Genomic DNA, 26865 nt, shown 5'->3' on the forward strand with positions numbered 1-26865 from the left:
ATAAGTAGTCTCAATGACGAAAATTGAACTTAGAACATCGCTAGACTACCAAAGAGAGCTTGTACCAACCACCGCCCCCAACCCCCCTCTTTTGAAATCAGTAGTACCATTTATTACCTATCAAATTTCGTCGAAGGCTTCTCCAAGATACTGCAAAGATATGGCGTATAAAAACAGAAAAAAAAAGAAGCACCGGGTTGCATCAATATGGCTTCGGGTTACGGCATCGAATTATATGAGCAAAGAACACCTGTGTTTTTGGCCTTTTGAGTGATTTTGGGGTTGAATTCAACTCATAAGGGAGTGTACGTCATTGTTTTTTTTTTCGTCCTTTTATTATCATTTTTGCAAAATTAAGCTAACTTCTTGGCATGATTATGCCTTGAGATTAGCATCAGGATGATATAATTAAGATGAGATCGGGGACTGGCCCATGATAAGTAAGATGTCTCAATCAGATTAGGTGGGCTGTCCACATTAACATGTGATAGGGTCTTCCATTTGCCCGTGCATGGTCGTCCAATTTGATGTGAACCAGCCGAAAATACTTTCTGGGCCTTTACCGGGCTTTTCCCCATTCATCTCTTGTCAACCAGGCCCAATTTCCAAAGGTCAGGCCCAATGAATGGGCCGGAGGACCACCGTACACCTGGTCAATGCACGAGTTTTTCTCAACAAAGCCAATAACTCCAAAGAGAGAGGGTGTGGTACAACCGTACATGTTCTCTCCCAAAATCAAGATATTTCAGATTTAATTTTTGCTACCATTAAAGGTGATAACTTAGTGATTCGAAACTTACTTCCCTATAGTTTGGTATTTTCAAAGTCTTGAGTTTGAATCCCTTCTATGCATTTGTGTCAAAATATTTTACTGGAAACTTGTTCTTCGCTTGGGCTTGGTGCTACCTGAAGAGCAACAAGGTTGCTATCACTATTGTCTACCATTTTATCTTTAAAAAAATTCAATTTTCGCCATTGATACTCCAAAACCCTTTATTTAAATTTATTTTTCCGTTTATTAAACCTATGAACCTCCTTAAAAAGACTAAATTATTATTATTTTCCGATAATTGATCGATTGAAATAATTGAAACAAGGAAAATCCACTGCAATTCCAAGACGCATATGACAAAATGCATCGACCGAGGATTATATTTATATATATATATATGCGCGAATCGTAGCTTAGCAGCTTCGAAGATAATCAGACTGAAATCGGTGGCTCCCATTCAGCCGTAACATCTAACTTAATACGAGAATTTTGTGGAAATTCATGCGAAACACGGGTGAGAGGAACAAACTCTCGTTCTCGCCTTAGCTCTTTAGAGATTGCGTGACACTTTCGGTTCGAAAGAAAACGACCAGAGCTATAAATTACAAAAAAAGTGAACGATACCTTCTCCCCCGAACTTTAATCTGCTCATTTATTCTAAAGATCTGCATGCGGGCTTTTATTCATCGTCCCTTTTTGACCGCTCATAGTCTTCTGATCTCCATCTGTTTTGTGCGGCCAGCTCTCCGATCTCTCTATCTTTCTTTTGCCACCAGAAAAAATTAAAGAAGGAAAGAACAAGGCAGGATGCATGAAAGTACGAACAATACACACTCATCACTCTGCATGCTTTTCTCTCCTCGGATCCCTCAATCATTACTTTCATTTCGTATGATCAATATACATGCATGCATACACACATATATTATATGTGTGTGTTTGCGCGTGTGTAGATGTGTTTATATATGCATCTCTATCATAGATATGGATACTACTAGACAAAAAATAAAATAATATATATATATATATATATATATATATATATATATACTCACATCTCTTAATCCTTCTCGATGAAGCGATGGTCGGGTTACATTCATAACCTGCCTTGAATACGTACAAGGACGGACCCAAGATTTGACTTAAGGGGCATAAGGTATTTCATCAAGTTTCGAATGATTATATATAAATTTTCTTTAGACAAGAAAATTTTAGGTGGAGCCACTATCCCTTTAGTCCCCCTAAGTTCATTCCTACTGACGTATATTTTAGAATATTGAATCAAAATTCACGGGCATCGGGATGGACCATAGTTAATCATATGCATTTGATGGCTTAATTAGGACTCTCTTCCCTTTTCCTCAAAAGACTGCGAACTAAAGAGCCTCAACTTCTACAGAGAGGGCGAAGATTTGTCTCCATTTGCTTTGCCTTTCGATTGCTAGTTGTCTTTTCTCTAGATTGTACTCTGTCCATCCATTCATCTTTATAAGCTTTTCTTTGCAGCCATGTAGAAGTTTGTGTCCCTTTTTCCTCTAGATGGGCCGGACCTGGGCCCATAACAGTTTTCCCACAACAACTCGGGCATTGATCATTACTATATGCGTAGGTTTTTGCATGCTCCAATAATGCTTCTCTTCTGTCAGCTACAAGAAGATATATAGACCGAAAAAACGAATTAAAAAAAAGTGGATTGGTTCAGATGGTTAAACGTTTATTTTCCTTAAATAAAATATCGGATTTGAATATTACAAATGGAGAAAATTCACCTAGGAAGACTTTATCCTTTAGTAAGTTTACCTGATTCGAACTGAATTAGTTGAAATTCATTCGATTTTTGAATACCATGGTACAAATTGACAAAGAAAGGAATTAAAAAAGGGGAACAAATACACGAAAATTCCATTATTAAAAATCAATTGAAAATCTTTTGATCTTCTGCCATGTTGCCACTATATTACATTGATTTCTCTCCTACTATATCTTATCGCGTTGTTTTATCTTTTCTTTCTTTTTCGTTTTCTTCTTTCCTAAGAAAGAAAGATAAATGAATTATTGTATTGATTGGCTTACAAATTGTGTGCTTACTCTACCGATCAGAGCTCATAGACTTAGTCTTTGCTCAACTGAGCTTTATTTCTTATTATTCACTAATATTATAGGAGCCATCATACCTCATTATATTTTGTTTGATTTATTTTATAATGAACTCAAGCCTCGACTCCCTAATTAAAAAAAAAGAAAAAAAAAAGAGAAAGAGAGATGTACGTATCATGATGAGTTTCATAATTAATAAATAATTACAACGTGAGTGCTGTATGGTGATTATATAGCTTTCCTATACTGAGCTACAGGTCAAACCTTTTTCCATTTATGATTGCTTCTAACATTGGAAAAGGCAATGCCCAAAAGCAAAGCACACACACATAATAGATTATCAGATTTAACTCTGCAATTTATAAAAGTTTAATTGCTGGCCACAAGGATTTTTGTAAAAGACACTAACTTTTTTTTAATTAAAAGGGACGCCAACTTTTTGCAATTACTTGATTTAAGATTTCATTATTAAGCCCACTTTTAGTCTTTTTTTTTCCCTAAGATCATTATGTTGAAACTCATTTTATTTGAGTGTCGATTTATCTTGACTATAAAATATTTTCAACCCTATATTATAGAGAAAATTTGCCCACTAAGAGCAAGCCACATCCTCCAATGGTTAATTTTCGCGTTCATCATGAAATTTATGTGTTTTTATTCCCTTCATACATCCTCTATTTATCTTTGCTTTTGGAGATAAATTAGAAATCAGATGCCACAGCTCTCCAATCCTTATATTATCATAAAAATAACTTGCTTTTAATAAAGTTAGCTATTGATGGAGATTGTGAAAAAGCTATGGAAGTACATCGTTCTTCCACATTACTATATAAAACCAAAAGGAATTGCATGTTCTACATCCCATTGATTTCCAATTATAAATTAAACAACATACGCTTCCTTCTTAGTCCTTCGCACATCACAATCTAACGCGTTAACATATTAATAATGAAATAATATCTATGTAGTCCTATTCTTCACAATCTGTTGAGGCTTTTTCATGTATGTATTTCATTTGAAGGTGCGTGTACGTATGGAATACAGCAACCGACAAATTCCTTTCTTACATATCTATATGTAGATATATATATATATATATATGCTTAGATATTAATCTATTATAGCTAAAGCAATTTAGAAGATAACAGTCTTTTGTGGGCACATCTTTTATAAGATTATAAAGTTGAAAGAGAGATGCTTATCTTATATGTATTTTTCTGTATAATTCCCTCTTCTTTTTTTCAAGCTTTTGCTTTTAGCTAATTATATTTGAATAATTGCTTTATAATGCTCTCTTTAACCTTTTCCCAATGCTTTCCAAAGCTGAGAATGTCGGGTTACTGCGAAAATCAAAGGAATAAAAAGTTATTCTTTCACAAAATCGCAAAACCTAAAAAGTAGTGCTCTTTTAAAAATTCTCTTAATGGCAGAATTTTGTTCCTTTAATTTTTTTTCTTCTAACACATAAAAGTCATTTCTCCTTTTACAAAAATCACATCCTTACGTTACGGATCGTTTCTAGATCTTTGCTTTTGAAATATTCACGCTATAACGAATCTTTTTCGGTTATTAGGGAGGTTTATATATATACTTCTAGTTTGCTACAATGAATCTTTTTCGATTATAGGAGAGGTTTATATATATACTTCTAGTTTGAAATATAAGAGAGGAGAAATAAACAAACATAAAAGTTTCATTAGCAAATTAAAAATTGAACATAAATAACTTATTTTCAGGTGAAAGCATGTAGTACGATATCATATTCCATTTGTTAATAATGAAGCCTTTTTAATATATAATAATTAGTAGCATATATGATAAGCCAATGATAATATTGAGAGTGGGCTATCCTCTATCCATACACCTGCATATAAATAATAGGGTTAATTACCTAAAAAGCATAAATTTTTCACATTTTATCAATTTTAGCATGAATTTTTTTTCTTGACCTAAAAATACAGAAACTATCAAATTGATATCAATATTAGTACGCTGTCATCTTTTTTGATCGGCGAGGTCTCAACGGCGGTCACCCCCCTCAATAGAGGTATCCCATGATGACATATGTCTCAATTGACCTCAATTGTGGGGTGGTGTCCGTTGACGAGGCTCCCGCCACCGATCTCTCTTCCTTTCTTTCTCGAATTTATTTTTTTTAAAAAAATTACGTATTAAGGTCTCACTGGAGGCCACCACCGCCCCTGTAGAGTTGATGGCGACTACTGAGGTCGCTGGTTACCCCGATTGGGGGTGGTGGCCAACAATCCCATTTTAAAATAACGAAAAAATTAGCGCGTGCTAATATTGATATCAAATTGATAGTTTGTGTATTTTTAGGTCAATAAAAAAAATTCATGCCAGAATTGATAAAATGTGAAAATTTTGTATTTTTTTATGCAATTAACCCTTAATAATAAGTTTGTTGAGCTTTTGGCTTTCCACAATAGTATTAGTTAAGCATCTATATACAATATATAAAATTTGAGATTGAACTTCAAATCATATCGTGTACGAAAGAAATTTTACATCAAGTGACTATTTATATCCTAACCAATTAATGAATAACACTCAATTAAATATGGTAATGACTCATCACAATTCATTAAATACGTCATAATGTATATTATGAATGAAGTTATAAGGTATGGGCAATATATTTAAGATGACTTTTCGAATTTTTCTATTATATACATCAGGAGTATAGAAATTATAAAGAAATTAAAAAAAACTATATATGTGAGAAGTATTCAACTGTTATCTTCTTTTTTCGTTGTCCACTCCTTTCACTTAGGCTCTTCTCTCTATATTTCATCTCTAAAGAAAAGAAAAGAGACGACCAACAAGTAAAGAAAAAAATCAAACAAGTTCCTACACTAGCCAGCTTACACAGTGTAGGCCTATCGACTAGTACTTCTAAAAATATTGGGATTACCGAGAGGTGGATACTGAGGTATCCGAATCCCTCGATAATACCGTGTTTTTGTTTTAAAAAATAAATACGCCCACTACCCTCTCTCTCCTTTCCCCTTCCACCTCTCTCATATTTTTCTTGCATTTTTGAGGTCTCGAAACCCAAGACCTCCCACCCCCAATCCGCTAGTCCCTCATGCCATCTTCTTGACCATTAAGTATGGGTATTGTTCTTGTCATTTCACTACACTTAAATATATTTGTATTATGTGTCTTTATATTTTCATTATTAAAAAACCAAAAACTTGTAATATTAACAAATTTGCATTGATAATATATACATTTAAGAATAAATTCAACATTATTTATCTATATAATGCATGAGATATTTAATTGAAAAAAATCACATAGTTTATTTGACCAATCCAAATAGATTTTAATGTAACATAATCGAGAATTTTATGGACTCTCCCTTACGAATTCGAACATGCTTTTCACTACAATCTATTTTGACGTTTTATTTCTAATACTATTTATTTCATTCATTCATTTTTTCTTAAATTTTCATGTATAATATTAAAATGGTAAGTAACTATATAGTGCATCTATTTACGGCTCGTGCTCTAAGCGTAAACATAATCTTAATTAAATTAATTTTTTTTTACCAAGGGATTTTCCCTCGGTAAATTTTCCGAGGGATTACCGAGGGAATTTTACCAAGGGATGCAATCCCCTCGGTAATCCCGGTATTTTTAGGAGTATAGTTTGAGATTGAATAGAGAACCAAATTAAACTGATGGTTTGGCTGCTCCTATACTTGCACTTTGATAAACCTATGATCGAGCGACATTAATTTATTGATGAAAATGGTTAATAATTGATTCTTTTATTTTTTAAGTCAGCAAATACACGGTTGACGAATAGACGTACGTTGCCACCTGACTAGCTCGACCCTCTGCGAGGGATGTACCTGTGGTCAAGAGACGACTTTACATGCACTCCGGGACTGCTCGAGGGTGCAGGCGGTATGGCAAAGAATTGTCCCGCAAAGCTGCTAACATGATTTCTTCGCCATGCCACTGCAACGATGGCTCGATTGCAATCTGTCAAGCAAGGATGATCACTGAGCGGCAACATTCGGAATAGCATGTTGGCTTCTATGGAATTGGCGGAACAACGATTTATTCGAGGAAGGCTTTGTGCAACCGTCTGACGAATGCCAAGCCATATTGAGAGTGGTGGAGAGTTGGAAGGCGATGGGCGACAATGAACGGGGGCCTACAAAGCTGCGAAGGGACTGGAAGTGTATTGGGTGGCAACGTCCTCCTCCCGAAGGGCCAAATTAAACACTAATGGTGCCTCGCGGGGAAATACAGGGCTGTCGGGTGCCGGATGGATTGTTCGTGATGCAGATGGGCATTGGATTGGCGGTTACGTGCGGAATATCGGCTATGCATCGTCCACAGTAGCGGAGCTTTTGGGTGTGTTGGAGGGGCTGCAATACGTTTGGGATCTCGAGTTACGTAGGATCATCCTGGAACTTGACTCGAAGGTTGTCGTGCGACTCATTCGAAGCTCAACCACTCCAAACTTACAACTTGACCTACTCATTAGAGGAATTTGGGAGTTTCTCTCGAGAGACTGGCAAGTAAAGGTCAGTGACACCTACAGGGAAAGCAACATGTGCGCAGACTGGATGGCTCAGTGGAGTTTTACACTGCTCCTTGGGCTCTCATCTTCATGTCGTCCCGCCGCCATGAATTCATTTACTCATATTATGAGATCTATCTGGGGCATCCTTACCCTGCCTTTGTGTAACTTAATTTCTTTCCACTGTACCGGGCATTAGCCCCCTTTGCACCGAAAAAAAAAGAATTAAAAATAAATAAATAAATAACATCATGTATCCCAATCGTTACAAGTTATCTTAGTTTTATCCCAACGTTGATATTTTCTGAGATATTCTAACGTTAATGGTTGGTGTCAAATTTACCCCGCCGTAAACGTTTCATCCATTTTTTTCCACAAATGCTAACGTGGTATGTTAATTACTTAACAATACTGATGAGGAGAGTATGTGGGTTCTGATACAAAGGAAAAATAACACCATGTATCTCAAAATTGTAGGTTGTGTTTGGCAAATGAGTTATGAAAACTCAAGTCAACTCATTTACACTAGAAGACAAATTTTTGTGTGTTTTGCAACTCATGGTGGGCCCCATGTTGGCTTTTGCTTCCAATTTCAATTTTCCTTCCAACATCAATTTACCTTCAAGACACCATTTAATAAAAATTTGACACTTTCAATGTCAAAACAGTACAATTCGCTCACTAAATTCAAATACAAATAAAAGAGCGGGTCTATCATCGCCCTCCTCTTTCTTCGCGCCATAAGCGATTAGCGATACGGTCGCGCACAACATTCATTTCGTCACTACTCATATCCACTTGAGTTCTAATTCCTTCTTCTGGCGGTGGACTTCGAAATTCATCGTATTCTGTCCACGCATCGCCATACTCCGCGAATAATCTGTCGTGATAATTATTGCGTCGTATAAAATTATGCAAAACAAAACACGCAAGGGCAAGTTGCCCTTGTCTTAACGGTATGAAGTTTGGCATTAATCTTAGTATGGCAAATCTCCTCTTCAAAATACCAAAGCAACGTTCGATGACGTTGCGCACTGATGCGTGACGCTGATTAAAAAGCTCCTTCTCTGTTGTCGGTGGATTGCGCCGTCCGAAATCACTTCGGTGATATCGTTCCCCCTTGTATGGAGCCAAATATCCAGGAATGTTTGAAAACCCTGCATCGACAACATAATATTGGTCTGGGAAGAAAAAAAAGGAAAATTGTTCAGTTAAACATGTTAGGGTTGAAATTTTATCGAAAAGAGAAAAGTAACCAGTAAATACTTACCACCACGTGGCGCTGGAAATTGCTCCAATGTAGCAGCTTCGGAAAATATTCTCGAATCATGTGCTGAACCCTCCCAACCTGTCATGACATATGTGAACATCATGTCGTGGGAACAAGCGGCCAATATATTTTGTGTTATCTCAACATTTCTATCGAAATATGGTACTCTATTCTCTCTGGTGATACATGCAGCCACATGTGTTCCATCAATTGCTCCGATGCAATCCTGCGTGACAATACAAAATTATTATGTAACTTACGTGATATTACGATATAAATTATTCATAGCTTGGCATTATTAGGAAAATACCCTAAAAAAACGCCAACGTGGTTCCCTTTCAATTTCCGGCTGTACAGCTACGTTCCTCGGTCGAATATACTCGGGTGATAAGGCTAGTATACCTCGGAGAATTTTTATGACTGTTCGTGACACCGTTTCTTTTGAATGTTGATACCTTTCCGCCACAATTGCATAGCGTGAACTATGTGAAATAACCAATAAGAACATTCCTACCATCTCTTCCACGGTGATACCATTCCTACTGTCAGTGATACCACAGCGCAGCCGAAGTGTGTCGCAAAGATTTCTAAACACATTCGGTTCCATTCTAAACGACTCGAAGCATCTAACGTCATTCCCCAAAACTTCAAATGTGTATTGTCTTCCCTGAAGTGCCGAAGTTCTGCACGGGATGTTCCTTTGAACCACTCGTTCGGCCTCCATTAGTTGTACCATCAATAAGAAGAACCACCGCTGTCTAACAACGATCTCGTCATCGTCAGAGTTCCTGTCATACCGTGCAGAATTGCTATTCCTTGGCATATTGAGTATTGCTACTGTACGCCTATAACTGTTGTAAGAATAGCACACTGTACGTTAACATTTAAAAACCACATTTCATACCACACAAGACAGTCAAAGCACGCATTAAAAATATTCAAATGAAATTATTCCAAACACCCGAAACAAACATGTCAGGATAACAAATGTCATAACAAAGTAAAGTAAAAGCAATTAGCGGAACATGTTCAACTAAACGTAAACCAATATACTCTGCGCGTCGATTCAGGAGTCAGCAAGGTTCTGCAGCCATTCAATTCGCTCGTCCTCGTCTAAGAACATGAAAACCTTCCTTATTTCCTTATCTGCCAGCGCCATGGCGGCTTTCACATAAAAGCGACGCGGGACCTTCTCCTTCAATTTTTTCAACTCTAACATGGCTTCGTTGACGCTATTCTTCTCTGGCTTATCAGGGCTTGATACGGACTTGCTTCGCTTTGATGCCGATGGGGTTTCGGGACCATTCTTGTTGAAACTATCCCTAAACAATTCCATGCACTCATGCATTATGGACCTTTCCGATAAAGCTCTTTTAGGCACTCGACGTCGGGACTCTGATATTATTGGATCTTCAACATTGACAGGGTCGTCACTCTCGTCGGAGCCCTCCCCGATGTTGACAGCCTGTTTCTGCTTTCCCCTCGACGCTGATATGAATGCCGCATGCAGCCGTCGTTCCTCAGATGAAGTTGTCAGTGGATTGGTGGAGGAGATGCGAAGAGCACCGGTAGCAGTTGAAGAACTGAAAAGCTCATTCAATAGGATGTAGTGCTTGCAGCCTTTGGTCCGGAATGCCTTGAATGCCCTGTTCTTCTGCACATTGAGATACGGTATATGTTACGAGAACAGTAACAGTAAATAGTGAGGAACTATAGAAAGCCAACGACATCCCATAAAGGACATGCCAATATCTAGAAAATTGAACAACCAGTAGGCATTTTAAATAGAAGGAATTGTTAGCATTGCATAACTCATATTATGAACTCAGCTTCAAGCACAGAAGACAGTAACATATCTGAAGCGTGTACCTTGCTAAACATATCCCAGACATCGGGGCTGGCCTTGATGGTGTTCGTGTCTGCATCCCATCCCACTCCAGTGTGGTTCCTTAGCTCAGTGAACTGCCTGTATGTCCCTTTCAATCTAGCACACTTGTCCCTTACCTTCGTCCAACAAAGTTGCGCTTCAGGAAATTGCTTCTCTATTTCCTTAGTCATCTCTTCCCAATGAGATCTCTTCCAGGAAGTCGTTTGGGTCACTTTGAAGACTTCAAGCATGATATGTATGAATGCCAACTCCATCTCATCACTCTATTCCAGTACATGCTCACCCTTTGGAGCCATTATCGATGCAGTTTTTGGACCACAACTTCCACACATAATAGGAAAAAAATAATATTAACAGCACAAAAACAAATTGCAGCAAATCAGGATAATTCGTCTGTCAGTTAATAGGAAAAAAAATAATTACTCACAGAACAGGTTCATTCCTGTGGCAAATGAACCCTTGCCTGCTTATATATTATCCAAAACAATGCAACTAATCGCAGATTCAGAGACTAACAGCATGGAGAAATGATGTATCGCCTAGGAGCTAGACACAATTACAGTAATCGAGACAAGGCGATAAGCATATTACTCAACAAACTGAAAGAAGAACAGCAGCTTCACATTCGTGAAATGTGAACAACAGAACAACATTCACACGGGGTTTCAGCGAAACAATAACAACAGATTGCCTCTCAGTGACCAAACAAGCAAGAGAAGCCATGAAATTACACAGTATCAGACATAATGTAGGGTAAGAACAGCAGCTTCACATTCGTGAAATTTGAACAACAGAACAACCTTCACACGAGGTTTCAGCGAATCAATAACAACAGATTGCTTTTTTGGGTGACCAAAGAAGCAAAAGAAGCCATAAAATTACATAGCATCAGACATAATGTAGGGTAAGAATAGCAGCTTCACATTCGTGAAATTTGAACAACAGAACAACTTTTAAACGGGGTTTCAGCGAAACAATAACAACAGATTGCCTCTCAGTGACCAAAGAAGCAAGAGAAGCCATAAAATTACACAGCATCAGACATCTGCAACTGGAGAGAGGAAAGCAGAAATTACCTGAAATTCAGATTGCGTTCCGAAGCAGAGGAGACGCGGGTCTTTTAAAGCCTCGCGTGCTGGTGAACAATGAAGTGGAAGGACCCTCGAAAAAGACCAAAGGAGGGAATCTTTGTCCTTCTGTAGCAGACGTTGCTCAGTTCGGGGAATCGTATTCCTGACAAGGGGGGCCTTTACCCTGTTCTTGCAGGTCCTTATGATTGATTTTTCTGCGCAATCAAGCAAGGGAAAAAATTCAAGATGGGATGTAAGTTAGCCGTGAAATTGACTACTGCTTCTTGTGGCCGATTTCAGTGAATTCTGGACCGATTACCTTATTCGTGCGGCCGATTTCAGTGAAATCTGGACCGATTACCACTCGCCAACGTCGATTAGGAGGCTTCGTTGCCGATGTCGATGTCCACTGTGATGCGGCGCCCCTAAAATGGAGTTGAAATCGGGGCAGATTCAACAGCGTCGAAGTTAACAGCTGCAAGAACGACGGCTCAAAATAGATGGAGTTGCTGTCCGTTCTTTCTGTGAAATCTCAAAAATTAGGGCAAGACAAAGCGATTGAAGACGAAGTTAGTAGTGGGGCCCTCAATATTACCGTTTGACCAGCCTTTTTTGTCCGTTTGCGAATTAAGTTAAAATTTTTTGGGTTGCCAAACAGACCCGTAATATTTTCTCAATTTTATCTCAACCTTTTTATTTTTTTCTCAATCTTTTCATAATTTTTCAAATTTATCCCAACGTTGAGATAATATTGAGAAAACAGTAAAAAATTGTGATAAAACTGAAAAAATATCGAAGTGTTAGGATGAAATTGAAAAAGTATCAAAAGGTTATGACAAAATTGAGAAATAAGAAAAAGGTTAGGATGCATTGTGTAATTTTTTCTTATATTGGGATCCACACACTTTTTACGTCAGCACCGCCGAGCAATTAATGTGCTACGTCAGTATTTCCGTAGAAAATTTACAGAACTTTTACTATGAGATAGATTTGAAGCCAAACCATTAACGTTAGGATATCTCAAGGAAAAAATTGATGTTGACATAAAACTAAAACATTAAAAAAAAAAAAGCAGAGAGAGAGAGAGAATGATTTTTGGAACACGTGCATGCATGTAGTGCTAGACATGATGGAATGGAATATTCCGCCATTCTTTTCATATTAACTAGGAGAATATAATTAAATTGAATTCCAATTTCCGAATATATTGATTATTGACTTCTCTTTTTAATTGAACGAAGTACGGGAAGGACAAAAACAGAAAAGAATCAAATGATATGCGATGATGAACATATGAAAGGGAATCCAAATTACGGCCGGAATCGATCCCTAACAGAATTTGGATTCTCGCGAAGCGCCGATATTATAATTAGTCAAGAGGGTTGATCTCCGACTCTATTTACTATATATGTATATGTATATCTATGACTCCCGTAGAGATTGATAAACTTTTCTAGATGGATTGAAAAATCTCGAAGATCTTCGTGTTCTGATGATGTCGGTTGCTAGTGAAAATTCTACAATAAACTGAATACAATAAATAGATCCATTTACGAGATAAAGCCATCAGCTGTGTGGATAGTGAAACTGTAGGGATTAAACTGATCCGTAGTCTGTTAATGTCTACATGTAAATTGATTCTCGCTCATACAAACAACCCATTTGAGAGTATTCACTATGCTACAACTCTTGAATTTCGAAAACGACCAGCTTGTCGACACATTCAGTGAATTCGATGTCGTTTGCATGACCGTGATCATTCCCGCTACTGCCGTGGGTGATGGAGATGTTCAAGTCGAGGGACAAGCTAGGGTTTGTCTCTTGTTCTTCATCTCCCGAGCTCGGTTTGGTAGGAGAGCCCTCTCTCAATCTCGACATCAAACTCCCAGAACTGCTTAGGATGATGATTGCGTCTTTTAGATCAACTTCGTATCCTAAGGATTTGTCGAGCTTCCCTCTTTCCATCGCTTTCTTGAAACAGGCTCGACAATTACGATCAGATTCTGCAATATCTTCAATGGCGAAGACCCTGTGGGGATTATCACTCACAGCTTCGGCAAATTCCCCGAAGCCATTGCAACTCTTTTCATCTCGTGACTGTCTGCCGAGTGAAATGGAGACGAGGCTATCGTACGAACCGAATATGAGCCGAGAAAGTTCCCTAGCCGCCTTCTCTTTACCTTCCCTGTCAGCACCTTGAAAGAGGAACCACGTTTCATTTTTACCTTGGCTACCGTCTTCTTTTACGTTTCCTTTCCTCTTTATCATCCCGGATCGACATCTCAATATCGTGGTCGCGATCTCGGGAATGACATCTTTCTGCCACGGGATTTTATCCTCCAACTCACTGATTAAGAGCTTCATATTCTTCGCATTTAGCTCCTTGAATCTTTGCAAGTACTCTATCTCCATGACATCATCACTTGAAGAACCCGAATTGGGAAGAGAACTATGGCGAGATAGATGGGGTTCAAGATTCACATTCCCCGATTGGTCGATATCCCAGGCAGCATGGCCTGCCCTAATCTGATTAGGGTTAGATGGTTCATATGGAAAACCTGAAGAAGACGGAGAAGGTGGCAGGGAAGAGAACTTCGGGAATCTTTCAGATGATTGGAGTTGTCCATGGATTGAACTACAGATCGAATTCCATTTTCTCCATAGGTCCCTAGCATAATCCTGATCAACATGGACAAGGCTGTCGGAGTTAGGATTATAAAGTGATACAATGAAGAATTGTTGAACAATATATATGAAGAATGTGTCAAAAGAAATGATTGTCGAAATGATACGAACACCACGTGAATTTTGCAGTGTCACATAGCTAATGGTATATATAATGTGGGACCTAGTAAATTGTTTCAAATCTAAAATTTCCAGGTATGTAATGTGTAAAACGTATGAGGCGTAGTTGAGATAAGACCATCGACCTACCCGATCATCATCATTGCGGGAAACAGATACATTCTTCTCATCCTTGTACTGCTGAAGCCATGGCGGTAGGCTTGAAGCTGAACTGGTAGAATTGCCATTGCCATTAGCTGAACTGTTTCGCAAGCTTCGAGCTTCCTTCTCAAATTCTGAATAACAGTGGACACAGCAACTGAGATGCTCGTTCAGCTGCTGGTTCCCTACTCCGAGAGGTTGGAGCCAACCGCTCGATGATGCGCCAGTTTCACCTGTCTTCATCGAAGCACAACCACTCTCGACATCACTGAAGGACGAAAATGTCAAAGTTAGTCATCTAGAAGATTTTACTAATAGCATAAGTTCTTAGTTAACTTGCCAAACTCGAGATCCATTACCTGTCGGCAATGAGACTGAAGCTTAAGCTTCCCACGGGAACAGCAACAGGATGAAGACGCCAAACGCTCTCCAGCGATGGGTATCCTCTTTTGCATCTCATGTAACTCTGAAGAGTGGCCATTCCCATAACCCAAACCTTTTCATCCTCTCCAACTCCGAAGATTAATTTCCCGAACTCTGTTACCAAGTGCTCGACCACGGCATTAGCCCGATTTTCAGCAACCCATCTTAGATCACCCAGGAACAGTACTACTCCATTATTAATGTTGTCATCGCCCATCAGCATCTGATAACTTCTCAAATGGGCCCTGAGATCTCCAAGCTTCTGCTCAACAACTTCTCTAGAGAGATGCTCGAAAGAAGGAAGTGAAAGGTTTACGAATTTCACTCCTTTGAAAGATCGAGCAACATCGTTCGATGAAGATTCGTTCCTTATCGTGTCCGTCAATCCTCGAATTACCCCCTCGATAGTGTCAGTGCACTCTCCAACGATCACGATGCTTTTCCTCCTTTTTTCCCTCAGGGACTTCATCACGTGTATCACATCCTCTTCGGTAACCCGAGATGGCATACTTGAATGATCTTGTTTGGATCCATTTTCGCTCGAGGGAGGTAGGCAAGGAGTGTTAGACTGTGAACTGTTAATATTGGCGTCCATTGAACCGGTATCGGTGGTATCATGCACCGAGCTGGCAGGACTACTTGGGGATTTCTCCAATAAGACGGCGCGTTCAACGTTGTTTTTCACTTGGGAGCTAGAGAAGCCTGCTTCCCTCATGACTCGGCTCACGCTAGGATCATCAAGGATTGAGATAACGAGCTGGTCCATCTCGATCTTGACAGCTAGGAGGGACTGGTTGCTTTCGATTGAGCCTCGTCGCTGGTGAGCCTGGGCCCGCTTGAAGGCAGCTATGAGTGCATTCGAGATAGATGGGACGTGGTGGTGGTGAGAGTTGCCAGCACCATGAATCCCAAACATGGGGCCGGAAGCAGCAGCGGGGAGGCGGTTAAGGGCCACGTTGAAGCACAGCTCCAAGGCCTTGCACTGGAGAGGGTGGGAGTGGGAGCGGAGGCAGGCGGCCCTGAGAAGGCCGGTGGAGGCAGTGAGCATAGTGGCTGCCACGTGGAGAGGGCTGACCTGGACATGGCCACGCCGCTTGGCCAAGGTCACGGACTGCTTGATCAAGGCGGCAGCCTCGGGGGTTAGGGCCTGCTGGAGGGTGCAGCTGCCCCCAGCTCTCATCTCGTCTCTGATATCGGGATTCAGCTAACTAGCTAGAAAGGCTGCCGGTGGACGGAGCCGGAGACATATGGGGACGGTATCGGGAAGTGAAAGAGTTCTTGTGGAGGCTTTTGAGGGAGAGTGTGTGTGAAAAAGTATAGTTTCATGGGAGTTTGGGGCCTGGCTGGTCTGATGACTTACTATATAGGTGGCTATATATATATATATATATATATATATATATATATGATTGTAATTAATTATTTTTATTGAAATTGAATTTAGAGAGTTTGCCTTTCTTGAAGGGGAGGTAAATTAAATCTTTGTCTTGGACCAATTACTGGTGGGTTTGTCCATGACAGGTACCCATAAATGACCGTCGGTTACTGTTCTGGGGGCTCTAAAAGACTCAGCTAAAGGGGAGGTAAATTAAATCTGTCTTGGACCAATTACCGGTGGGTTTGTCCATGACAGGTACCCATAAATGACCTTCGGTTACTGTTCTGGGGGCTCTAAAAGACTCACTTAACTATAATAATGTGTCACACTGTAATGGTGAACTATACACGACAAACTGCGCATAACTATCGGCTAATAATTTTCAAAATTTTGGGAGTGTAAGGTTTCAAAGTGGGTATTATAGTGGAAAGAGAGACAGCATGTGCTTACAGTCGAGCAAAGGAAAGAGACTGCCTTTTTTCCGGTGCAAGGTTGAGGCACATCTTGTGTCCTTTTTTCCTTCTTTGCCCGTTTTAATATAAGCGGAGTGTTTTCAGTTTTCTACTCTTTAATTGCGATGAACCATAGACCGAGTTTAGAAGTCATGCAGATATCGGGTATGAACGATAACGGCAATGAGAGATCAACTCGAATGAGTAGTGTCTCATCTGCATCCACCAGGACCGAGGAGCCGAAAAGAAGGTAGATTATACATGTGCAAAGGCATCGAGAAGAGAATTATGTTAGGAATTCCTTCCCTTCTCGAGTGGACAGAATAAAGCGTTTCCTTCTGTTTTTTTTTTTTTTTACCGTCTCTGCTGCTTTTGCATATAATTTCGCATCTCAAAACTTAGGCACTTTTACTGCATGGGGATCAAAGCCCTCTGGTGTCAGGAAGATGCGATTACAGCAAATCTGGAGGGCACGCTAATCACCCAGTTTTCTCCCAGTTCGGTATCTAAGCCGACAAAGGCATATATCAAGAACATGCTACGCAATGATATCTGACGGGAATCGAAGTGGATAACTCAGGAAGCTAGAGTGGCAATTACTGCATTACTAAGATGCCCTGCAGGTAGAACTTTAAGGTTAACCGCTGCTGTTCGAGAAACCAGCAGAGATTGGGAGGGTGAGGGTCGCGGTCTCTGGTCAAAAAAGCTTTGGTCTTTGTTCTCTTTAAAGAAGCATGTAAAGGAACACCCAGCAAAGCTTTCAAGCCCAAAGCATCTTCACTGCTATAAAAGGAGTGCTCCAATGACTAACAGTTAATGAAAAGAGAAACAAATACATCTATTACATACACATACATGCATATGCAGCTGCTTGGAGTAACATAAAGATCAAGCCAAAGTGCATCATCCCAAGCAAGAACAGTTAACTTCATCAGCATTAAAAGAATCATTTCGCGTTCCCAATGGAAGTTAGGCCCGCTCATCTTTTCTCTGTTCTTGCGTCATCGGACCTTAAAAAAATTTTATGTTCAGACAACACAAGCTGTGTGCATTATCATTATTATTAGTTTTTTAGGGTGATCAAATGCCCGTCTTTTGCTTAAAGTTGGGGAACCCTTGTAGAAAAAAGCAACTGCTAAAAGCAAAATGTGGCATCATCTACTCAAAAGGGCTGCCCATCTCATTGCTTTCAACTAAGCTTCAAATAAGCATAGCTTGCTATCCCCTAACATGGCCATGTGGATAAAGGCGGGTCTTTGAGAGACCGATTAGATCGAATCCCAACTCAGTCACAGAGGCTTCATGAATTATCCTACCATTCCTTTTGCACTTTCTGTTAATAGGGTGTTACGTAGTGTCACCCTTTTCCCTCCATTCTATCTTTGAACTTCTCTAGTGACTTCCACTCAACACAGGGGCACAGACTTTTATGATAGCAAAAAAGAGCACTCTTTATTCCAGAAGAAAAAGAACTCGATTTTACATATAAGTGGATCTTGTGAAAGACGAGGCAAAGGAAATAATAAGAATGCCTGGTTTATTTGATGTTTTATTATATAGTGACGCCTAATACACCCGAAGATAGACAAAAGGAAAGACGGATTCCCAATGATTATTACAAGCATTCTACAATACAAGCTTGTATCAACTACTCAGCATCCCAAAATTTAGCACGAAAAGCACACATATGATACAGGATACAAGAAACAGAAGAAAATTGTTAGTGGGTGAATTTACGGACCACTGTATCGATGAATCGGAGAATTGATTTCCTCAAGTGTCTGATGAGAGTTCAATGCCATCGCACTGAAGAAGCTGGGCAATTTGCCTTTCAATAAATGATCTCTGATTCCTTGTTTCATCAACTATCATCTCCCGAGCGGCCATACAAGTCTCAGCATTCGAAAAGCCGAGCGTCCACCTTCCCTCTGTAACGTGATTCGTGCTCTTGGAAGGGTGAATTCTAGTCCTGTTCATGTCAAATCTTGGATCCAATTCTCTTATCTGAAGTTGTAACCATGTTGGGTGATCCTCATCTATCTTCGGCTGAAAAAATAAATTAAAAGATAAAATAAAGAACATCACCAAAGGACACCAGAAGGAAAGAATGATGTATTCAATAATGCTCCTGCTTGGAATGCTTAGACTGTCATCTGTAAAGTCGCTGCAATTCTCTGATCAAGTTGACCAGTAGAAAGTAGGGAATGTTTGAAATTTCTATACTTACACTAAGACCAGGCAGAGGAGCAATTGCAATTACTACTCCCCTTTGAGTGCGGAATGGATGTTTCTCCATAAGAAGCAACTTTCCTGATTTGCCTCTAGCCACTGGTATCACATAGATGTCCCGAATTCCAGCATTAGAGAAAGCAATCCTACATGGTAATGCAGATACTGCCAAAGATCTCTCCGTTAAGAGCGCGGATAAACATTTTTGTGATAACAACCAACAAATGAAGTTTTCTAGAGGGAGACACAACCTAAAGGCACCTCCGAACCAAAGTTTGCAGAGGAATGATCAGAAGAATGTGTTGTTCCAGATTCTGTGGGACTATTTGCCAGGTCTGGAATGGGGTTTCCAGGCAGATCTTGCTTCAAAATGAATGCCTTGAGATGAATATGCAGAATGTAAACCTACAGTGAAATTAGTGTCAGAAACCCAAGGTGTCAATGACTTACTCACTGGAGCAAAATGATATCATCAACAATCAATGGAAGGACCAAAAAATCACAAACCTTCACTGCATCAACCATCCTATGCCAAGCAACTGAAGAAGAAGAGCCCTCATAGCCTGAAACATGTGAATGGAACCAAGACCAATCATAAATGACAATGCAAAACATAATTTCAAGTAGAGATAGAAAAAGTCCACAGAAAAGATAAATAAAACAATAAAATGTATTGAACAGGGAGAAACAATACCAGAGTTCTTTTGCTGGCGCATGGCAAGCTCTAGAGCAAAAAGGGGATCTTTCTGTTCGGATGATTCCTTGAGAACTGCACACAAAGCCATGATTGATGTAGTGTCAAATGCTCAGATCAGTAGCTAAACTAAATACAAAACATATCACATTTTCTGTAAAGCATGGATCTAAATTCGGAAAGTTGTGATCGAACTTGTATACAAAGTACATTGGGCACCATTGTTATATTACAAGCTAATGAAGAACATTTACCTTTCTTACAGCTCTCCCATTCATTTTTAAAAGTATCTGGGATGTAGTCAAACCAACATCCATCGAGTTCTTTCTTAAGTTGTTCCCTGGACTGCTGATATGATCTCTGTCAATGTGAACTAAGAAACATAAAACTTTAGAAATTTCCAGGATAAATACTGAAATTTGACTGATGGAAGAGGGAAGAGGGAAGGTAAAGGTGGCGTTGTTTCTTAAAAGGCACTGTTTTGTATAAGATAATTATGTGCATGAATATATGAGTGCATGTCCGCAAATAAGTTTCAAAAAATTGTAGTGATCAGGTTCTATTCTGCACCCTTAAGCATGCTAGTTGGAGAAGTGAATTCCTTTCTTTCTAGTCCAACGCCATATGACTCAATTGCACACTCCTCTTGTTGCTTTCTAAGATGTAACAATTTAGCACTAGTAGCATGGATTTTCGAGCAATACAGGAAAAGCTCGAATTTCATAACATGAGAAGTTTTCTCCTTCCCTCTGGACAACCAGAAGTGATTGTCCAAAGCAAAGGGAACAATATGAATATTCGGACTCTAAAACTCATGAATGAAGTAAGAAAAGAAAAGCAGCACGTGCAATTAGTTTCCAATATATAACATGCTCCCACTACGCGTAATTTCCAGAAAAAGAAAGTGGCTGAAATTCAATCAATGAAATCCTTACATTAAATAGTACAATAGTCTCATTCCTAAGATCCATTCCTTGCATTGCCAGCATTTTCTGGAGGAACCATCCTATGTGCCAATATGTCTGTACTGCTACTTGTGATTGACTCGCAAGAACCTTCAGAAGTGTATCTATTACCTACAAAACATATAAAACTTAATGAACTGACAAAGATATACGGAACCAAGCCACTGCTGCTAACGACACAAAAGAAATACTTAAGGTCGCATATTGCGATTTCTGGTGACAAGATAAGGAGCTAATTTCCCATGATTATTTATAAGAAAATATCATAGATGCATAGTAAATTTTTTTTTTTTTTAAAAAAAAAAGTAAACAAATCTTAGCATCTGGAGAAACTTTTACTGTTCCTCCTGCGATAGAAGAATTATTATCAAGGATTTTCATCTTTTAGAATATAAAATTTGACACAGCCTTCAAGTTGACAATAGACAAGCTTATGAAAAGAGAGTGTTATGCTGAAGGTTGGAACAAGTATTTTATATCATTAATACATTTTCTTCTAAGAGATGTTCACAGATGCAAGGAATTACTACAAACATGTTGCAACTACTAGAACCTGTACTGTTAAGTGTCTACCCTCGACTCCAAAGAGGCTTTATCTATATGTAAACATATGATAAACATCAACCCCTCAATAATGGATTTGTAGAGTTGATAGGGACGCCTATGTTAAGAAACTCATAAGCGAGAATGGGATCAACCTGAAAGTAGAGGGACTAATGCAAGTTCAAAATTTGATTACACAGTAGAACCCACCATTCACTGTAGAATTCTTGGTGGCATGTGAGAGTTGCCCCTATTAACGGACCATGAAAACATTCTTTTTCACTTTCCAGCTCTCCTAGCTAAGAGCTGCAGACATATTATCCAGACTTGTGCTTGTGAAGGGATTCTAATTTTGACCGAGTTAGAGAGACGAGTATTCTTCAGAAAGCCCAGGCCAGAAAATTGTGTGATCTAATCATCTAAGAGAGAAAAAGGCCTTAAAACTATCATTCTCAACTGGTAGCAACGGATTGGGATAACGAGCAAACACGAAATAATGTTCTCTGCATAATCACTGTAGATGGAGAGAGTATATTACTGAAAATAAGGGGGAGAAAATTGTTACTCTTAAATTTAGGTTATAAAATTAATTTCCAAAAAGACACGATAATGCACATTCCTTTAAATAAAAGTTACCTTCATTTCTACTATTACATGAGACTCGATTATCTTCCCAAACAAGTAATGAAGATCTGCCACACAAAAGAATAAAAAGAGATTATAAAAAGGACGGAATTAACAGCAAAAGGATAATTCAACGGAGAGAAACCGACTTGAACATGCTAGATGTAGAGTAGTGGCAAAGTTATCAGTCAGAATACCTTTACTTTCTGCCAAAATAAGCAACAAGAACAAAGATGCTAGCAGTACACTGGGATTGTCTGAGCATATAAACGACAAAATCCCATCCCTACACCAAGAAAGTAGTTCATTGTAAGACAAAAGCACATGGCTGATTCTATTATATATTTCTGTATTGTATTTATCAGATGGCCAAGATTATATTATGGGGTCTTAAGTCCAGTAAGACTTCAAGTCCCAGAAAAAATTGAAAGGCCTGGGCAGCTTGGCACATATAGCAACATCACTATGCATCACAACAACCAATGAAGTAAAAGGCAGAGGATTATATGGACCTTTTTTGGCATTCATCGTCTTCAGCACAACTGATAGAGTCATCATCAGATGAATTACATGCCATCAATCGCCCTATAGAGTCGTTTCCATTCATACTTTCTGCTCCTATAACATCAGAACTGTTACATACAAATCCTCCCAATTGAGAGATATAGTTTGCCAAAGAATCAGCATTCCTACTTCCATCAGCTCCGTTCTCTCTGGCAGCATCTTTCACATCAATGTAAGGATACAATGTAACAACCCCCACAAGGTTAATCAAAGACTTTCCACCAACAACTTGAAGAATACGAGAAACTAAATAAAGAGATGTGACAACTGATGGGCTTGAACCCTGCAAAACAATAAATACCTTTAAATGATAACCTATTTACAACCACAATATAATATGACTAGAAAAAACTGGTGATGGAAACCACAAATTCTTCATCAATGGGGAAAATGTTCACAAACTCATAATATGTCAAGTTGAAAATTGTGTGGCTGAATGGCTTGAGCTTAAGGAGGAATACATTTAGTAAACTCCTCCCCAGGCCTAGTTCGTTCTGAAAACTGACTAAAATCCCACCAAGTTAAAGCTGAAGGGAGAAAAACTATATACAACTGTAAAGTAGTTCCAATACTCACAGAAACTCGCAAATACTGCTTGCATCTATAAGATTAACAAATTCATGAAACTTTCAATTTATGCAGCATGAAATCTCCACATTTAATAGATTATAACATGATTTTTAGCTTGAAGTTCAATTATATAAGCAAGTTTGGCAATCAGTCAGGAATCAAAGGGCTCCACAACTATAACAAGAGAATACAATACCAACTATCATCAATCATTATTACTTAAAAAAAACAACTACTCAAGAAAACAAAGAGAATAAGAGGAGGTGTATCATACACTGTTCTTCTTTAACTGAGATAAAGGAAGGAAGACGGGAAGCACAAGCCAGTTGAGGAGATTTTGCGAAACTGATCTACTCAGTTGGGACTCACCAACAGAGAGTAGATCCTTTAAATAGTAGAGATCATCGATTACTTTTTCAGTCTCTGAACGTAAGTCTTTGATTCTGCCAGAAGGGAACTTCTCCCTGCATCACATCAAGCATTTGTGAATAAATCATGTGTGGGTGATAATGAAGATGGTATTATTCCCTTAATGCAGGAAACACCTACTCTTGAGCATGAAGAATACTATCCAAATGAACGCATTGTTCTCTAATGCTCTGCATCAAATCCGAGAAGTATTTTTCTGTTGGAGGAGTCTTTATAAACTCATACACCAAATCATCGCTCACTGCATAGCCAAAAAAACAGTAAAAAGATATTTTCAGGACAAAGAGAAACAATTTATTTGTACTCTGTCTTTAAACGAAACAAGTTTGAACTATACCACTGTATATATTGAGGGTTAATGCACGTACAGCTGTCTGAATCATCTTTTCCCCATGTTGAGCAAATTTAAGAGCTTCACTGTATAAGGGGAAGGAAACTACATTGTCCTGACAGTTGGAAGTTGCATTACAATTAAAGGGAGAAACTTCTAGAAACAAGCATAGTCGCGTGCAGCTGAAGCATTTACATCATGGGCAAAGAAGGATATATCTTTTACATCTAAATATTCATTCTGAATACACACATCAAGCAGTAGATACATTTTTTAACTCTTCATAATATTTTTTAGTTCAGTTCAGAATGCTCAAGCGAAAACTTCGCAATTCATGATTGCATTATAGGCACTAAACAGTAACCACTGACTAAGGATTTGAGTAACAAGGAATTTGCGCACCATGAAGTATCATTATCTAATATCTCTTTCACATCATATTAAGGAAAGAAGTCGCAGGTTATGGTGTTTTACAGAGAGAAGCTATATATGCTCTCTTCTAATGCCATGTCTCACATGCATCCACAAAAAGAAAGGCATGAATTCCTTCTTAGTAATATATATAGAGTTTTTAATTCCAATATTTTATGCATGCAGGGACTTTCAAAGTTGAAGCTTTGGCAGACTAATTAAATTCCAGGCCATCAGACTAATAGACAAGATAATTTCCATTTATTAGCATATATTCCACACTAACAGGTCCTCGCTGCATAAACTTAAAGGGACCTAAAAGAACGTCACATGTGCAATTTTCTTGCTTCAACTTACCAGTTCAACCTTTACAAGAAGGCAGAGTGTGTCTCTATTGAGTTTGCTGCTCACTGCTCTGATAAAAGAAGATACGAAGAAGATATGAGAAAAGGGTTTGATAAAGTAAGTCAGTTAAACAAGATCTCTGGTCTATCCAAGCAATTTACAAAGTTAACAGGAAATAAATAATTTTACCCTCTGAAAAGAAATGAGGTTTGTGCATGTTTGTTTCTCTGTTCATGTATTAGAGAGGGAGAGAATAAGAGAGAGTGAGTAAGATCAGTATATCAACCTTAAGAATGACATGTAGTATGAAGCCAAGTCTCCCCCTTCAAACTTAAACGGGTGTGTGATGATGCTATTGATGTAGCCATTGCTAAAACAGTAATCTGCGACGCATATTACTGAACATCAGAATGCATACAAGATCAAGAACAGCGATTTTCTTGGAGGAAAAGACGAAGGGCCAAATCATTTTCGGAGCGTGCCTTTCAAACTCCTATGGATTCATAACCATGTATGCAAAACAAGAAGGCAGAAATAGGAAAGTAAACAAGTACATTTGGGTAGGCCGCTGTCCCTAAACACAAACTCCAAAGATAAGATCTACAAGTATTGAACGGACTCCACTCCAATGTTCAGTAGAACACCCATATTTTTCAAATTAAGGATATTGGATTCCTTTACATGCCAGATGTGAGAACATGACACTATGGCTACCTTTTCTTCTGCTGTAAAAATACTATGATGGATGGATGAGAATATACATGATTTTCTTTTATATTCTTCCTTTTGGGTAAAGAGATTTAATCATTTAATTCTACCAGTAGTTCAGTGATTCGCTTTGCTCAGTCAGTTGATTCTGAAATAGAGCCACTAGAAATTGTAAAGGTCCTAAAGCTACACATCCCAGCGAACCCGGTATACCCCACCCGCTGTTTGTAGCAGGCACAATTTCAAATCAACTATTTGAGAGTATGGTGGATGGAGAATGGGTATACGTCCTCCAGAAATAGCATATAACCCAGGTTACAAGCCAATAGCATCTTACAGATTGCATGGTCGCTTTCAATGTTTTGAATCATTATGCTGAGGTACTGAAGCAAAGGCGCCTCAATTCTTGAATTTTTACTAATCTTCAGTACCCGAACAAACTCCGCCATAACTTGGTATTCCATAAAATATCTGCAAAATAAAATTGAAAAAACATTATTTTCATACAGAAATAAATAGCATGGAGAACTAAACATTCTGAAGGAGAGATTTAGGTAGCTTATCATACTCGAAAATTATTGGATCATGTTTATCACCATAGGTGACTATCTCTACCATAGACTGCAAGATGTCTATGACAAGTTCCTGCAGGGAAGAGAACCAAGCTCAGGGTAAAGGGAAAATCTACTGGCAGTGTCATACCATGTTAAAATACCCAATAAAGGGAAAGCATTAAGAAGATGACATGCATTACCCGATTACTCCTCTCGACGACTTTGATACCCCTCAATTCATTAAGTATATATCTGCATTGCAGAAAAGAAGAGGAATTGAGAAATATTACGGAATTTCTGCCGATAAAGGATAATTATGATGCATCTTGTAAGATGCCATTGCTGCAACAGTGAGACGAAGCACATTGTTCGAGCATCCTGGAGTTGCATCAGAAATTATGAAGATTGTATGCATTTAGCTTGTAAATTGAGTTCAATACCTCACTACTTGGGACAAAAAGCGGAAATGCATCTAAGAATCAGAATAAAATTTAAACATTTCAGCTATCAATGTCAAGCTAACAATTCCATTTCGAGAGTGTGTGCCATGCAAAACCGATCACAATCTAACAGGAGCAGTTCTAATTCACTCTTCAATTCTTCAAATCAACTGAAGGGTCAGCTCAGTAAAGGGACCTCCACAACAATTCCACTCCTCACACACAGAACCAAGCACTATCAAGACCTCAACCTCCATAGAAGAGCAAGAACTCACTTGAAGTACTGAGGGGAGAAGCGATCTATGGATCGCCAGAGAGAGCGCCACATGCTGTAGCCGATGGAGAGGAAAGCGGTCCGAGAGGATCACGTCAGCTCAGCTCAGACCATCCGACGAGCCAAGAGAAGGGGAGGAGGAGGAGGAGGAGCAGGAGAGGATGAGAGGCGAACGCCAACCCGAGAAAGGGTAGCTCAGCTCTCTTTTCTCGCGGCAGAGAGGACTGTGGGGAGGCTGTAGTTTGGCCGTTTGGTGGCGGTCGGGAGGAGTTGACAATCTCGACACCGAACGTTCAACGTCCTCCCGGCGCCACCGTCCGTTGGGTGC

The 26865-nt window shown here is 39.0% G+C and overlaps 2 protein-coding genes across 2 annotated transcripts; both read right to left on the minus strand.

Moving 5' to 3' along the window:
• Window positions 1-13185: 13185 nt before the first annotated feature.
• On the minus strand, window positions 13186-16378 carry LOC116209469 (protein SMAX1-LIKE 3-like). Its single transcript, XM_031543113.1, has 3 exons — window positions 14963-16378; window positions 14592-14871; window positions 13186-14336 (listed from the first exon to the last, which is right to left on the minus strand). The coding sequence occupies exons 1-3, from the start codon at window positions 16204-16206 to the stop codon at window positions 13338-13340; spliced, it is 2523 nt and encodes an 840-aa protein (XP_031398973.1). The 5' UTR covers window positions 16207-16378; the 3' UTR covers window positions 13186-13337.
• A 1942-nt stretch (window positions 16379-18320) lies between these two features.
• Window positions 18321-26839, minus strand: LOC116208214 (protein TRANSPARENT TESTA 9-like). The gene is made up of 19 exons (XM_031541542.1): window positions 26539-26839; window positions 26024-26075; window positions 25838-25914; window positions 25607-25740; window positions 24848-24944; window positions 24574-24631; window positions 23812-23920; window positions 23595-23715; window positions 23320-23509; window positions 22424-22758; window positions 22109-22197; window positions 21924-21979; window positions 20715-20855; window positions 20034-20139; window positions 19780-19854; window positions 19593-19648; window positions 19337-19490; window positions 19084-19250; window positions 18321-18902 (listed from the first exon to the last, which is right to left on the minus strand). Exons 1-19 carry the CDS (start codon window positions 26589-26591, stop codon window positions 18630-18632), a joined length of 2343 nt encoding a protein of 780 aa, XP_031397402.1. The 5' UTR covers window positions 26592-26839; the 3' UTR covers window positions 18321-18629.
• Between the last annotated feature and the right edge of the window lie 26 nt (window positions 26840-26865).

This window comes from Punica granatum, chromosome 5 (assembly GCF_007655135.1).
Source record: "Punica granatum isolate Tunisia-2019 chromosome 5, ASM765513v2, whole genome shotgun sequence".
NCBI classification, from domain to species: Eukaryota; Viridiplantae; Streptophyta; class Magnoliopsida; order Myrtales; family Lythraceae; genus Punica; species Punica granatum.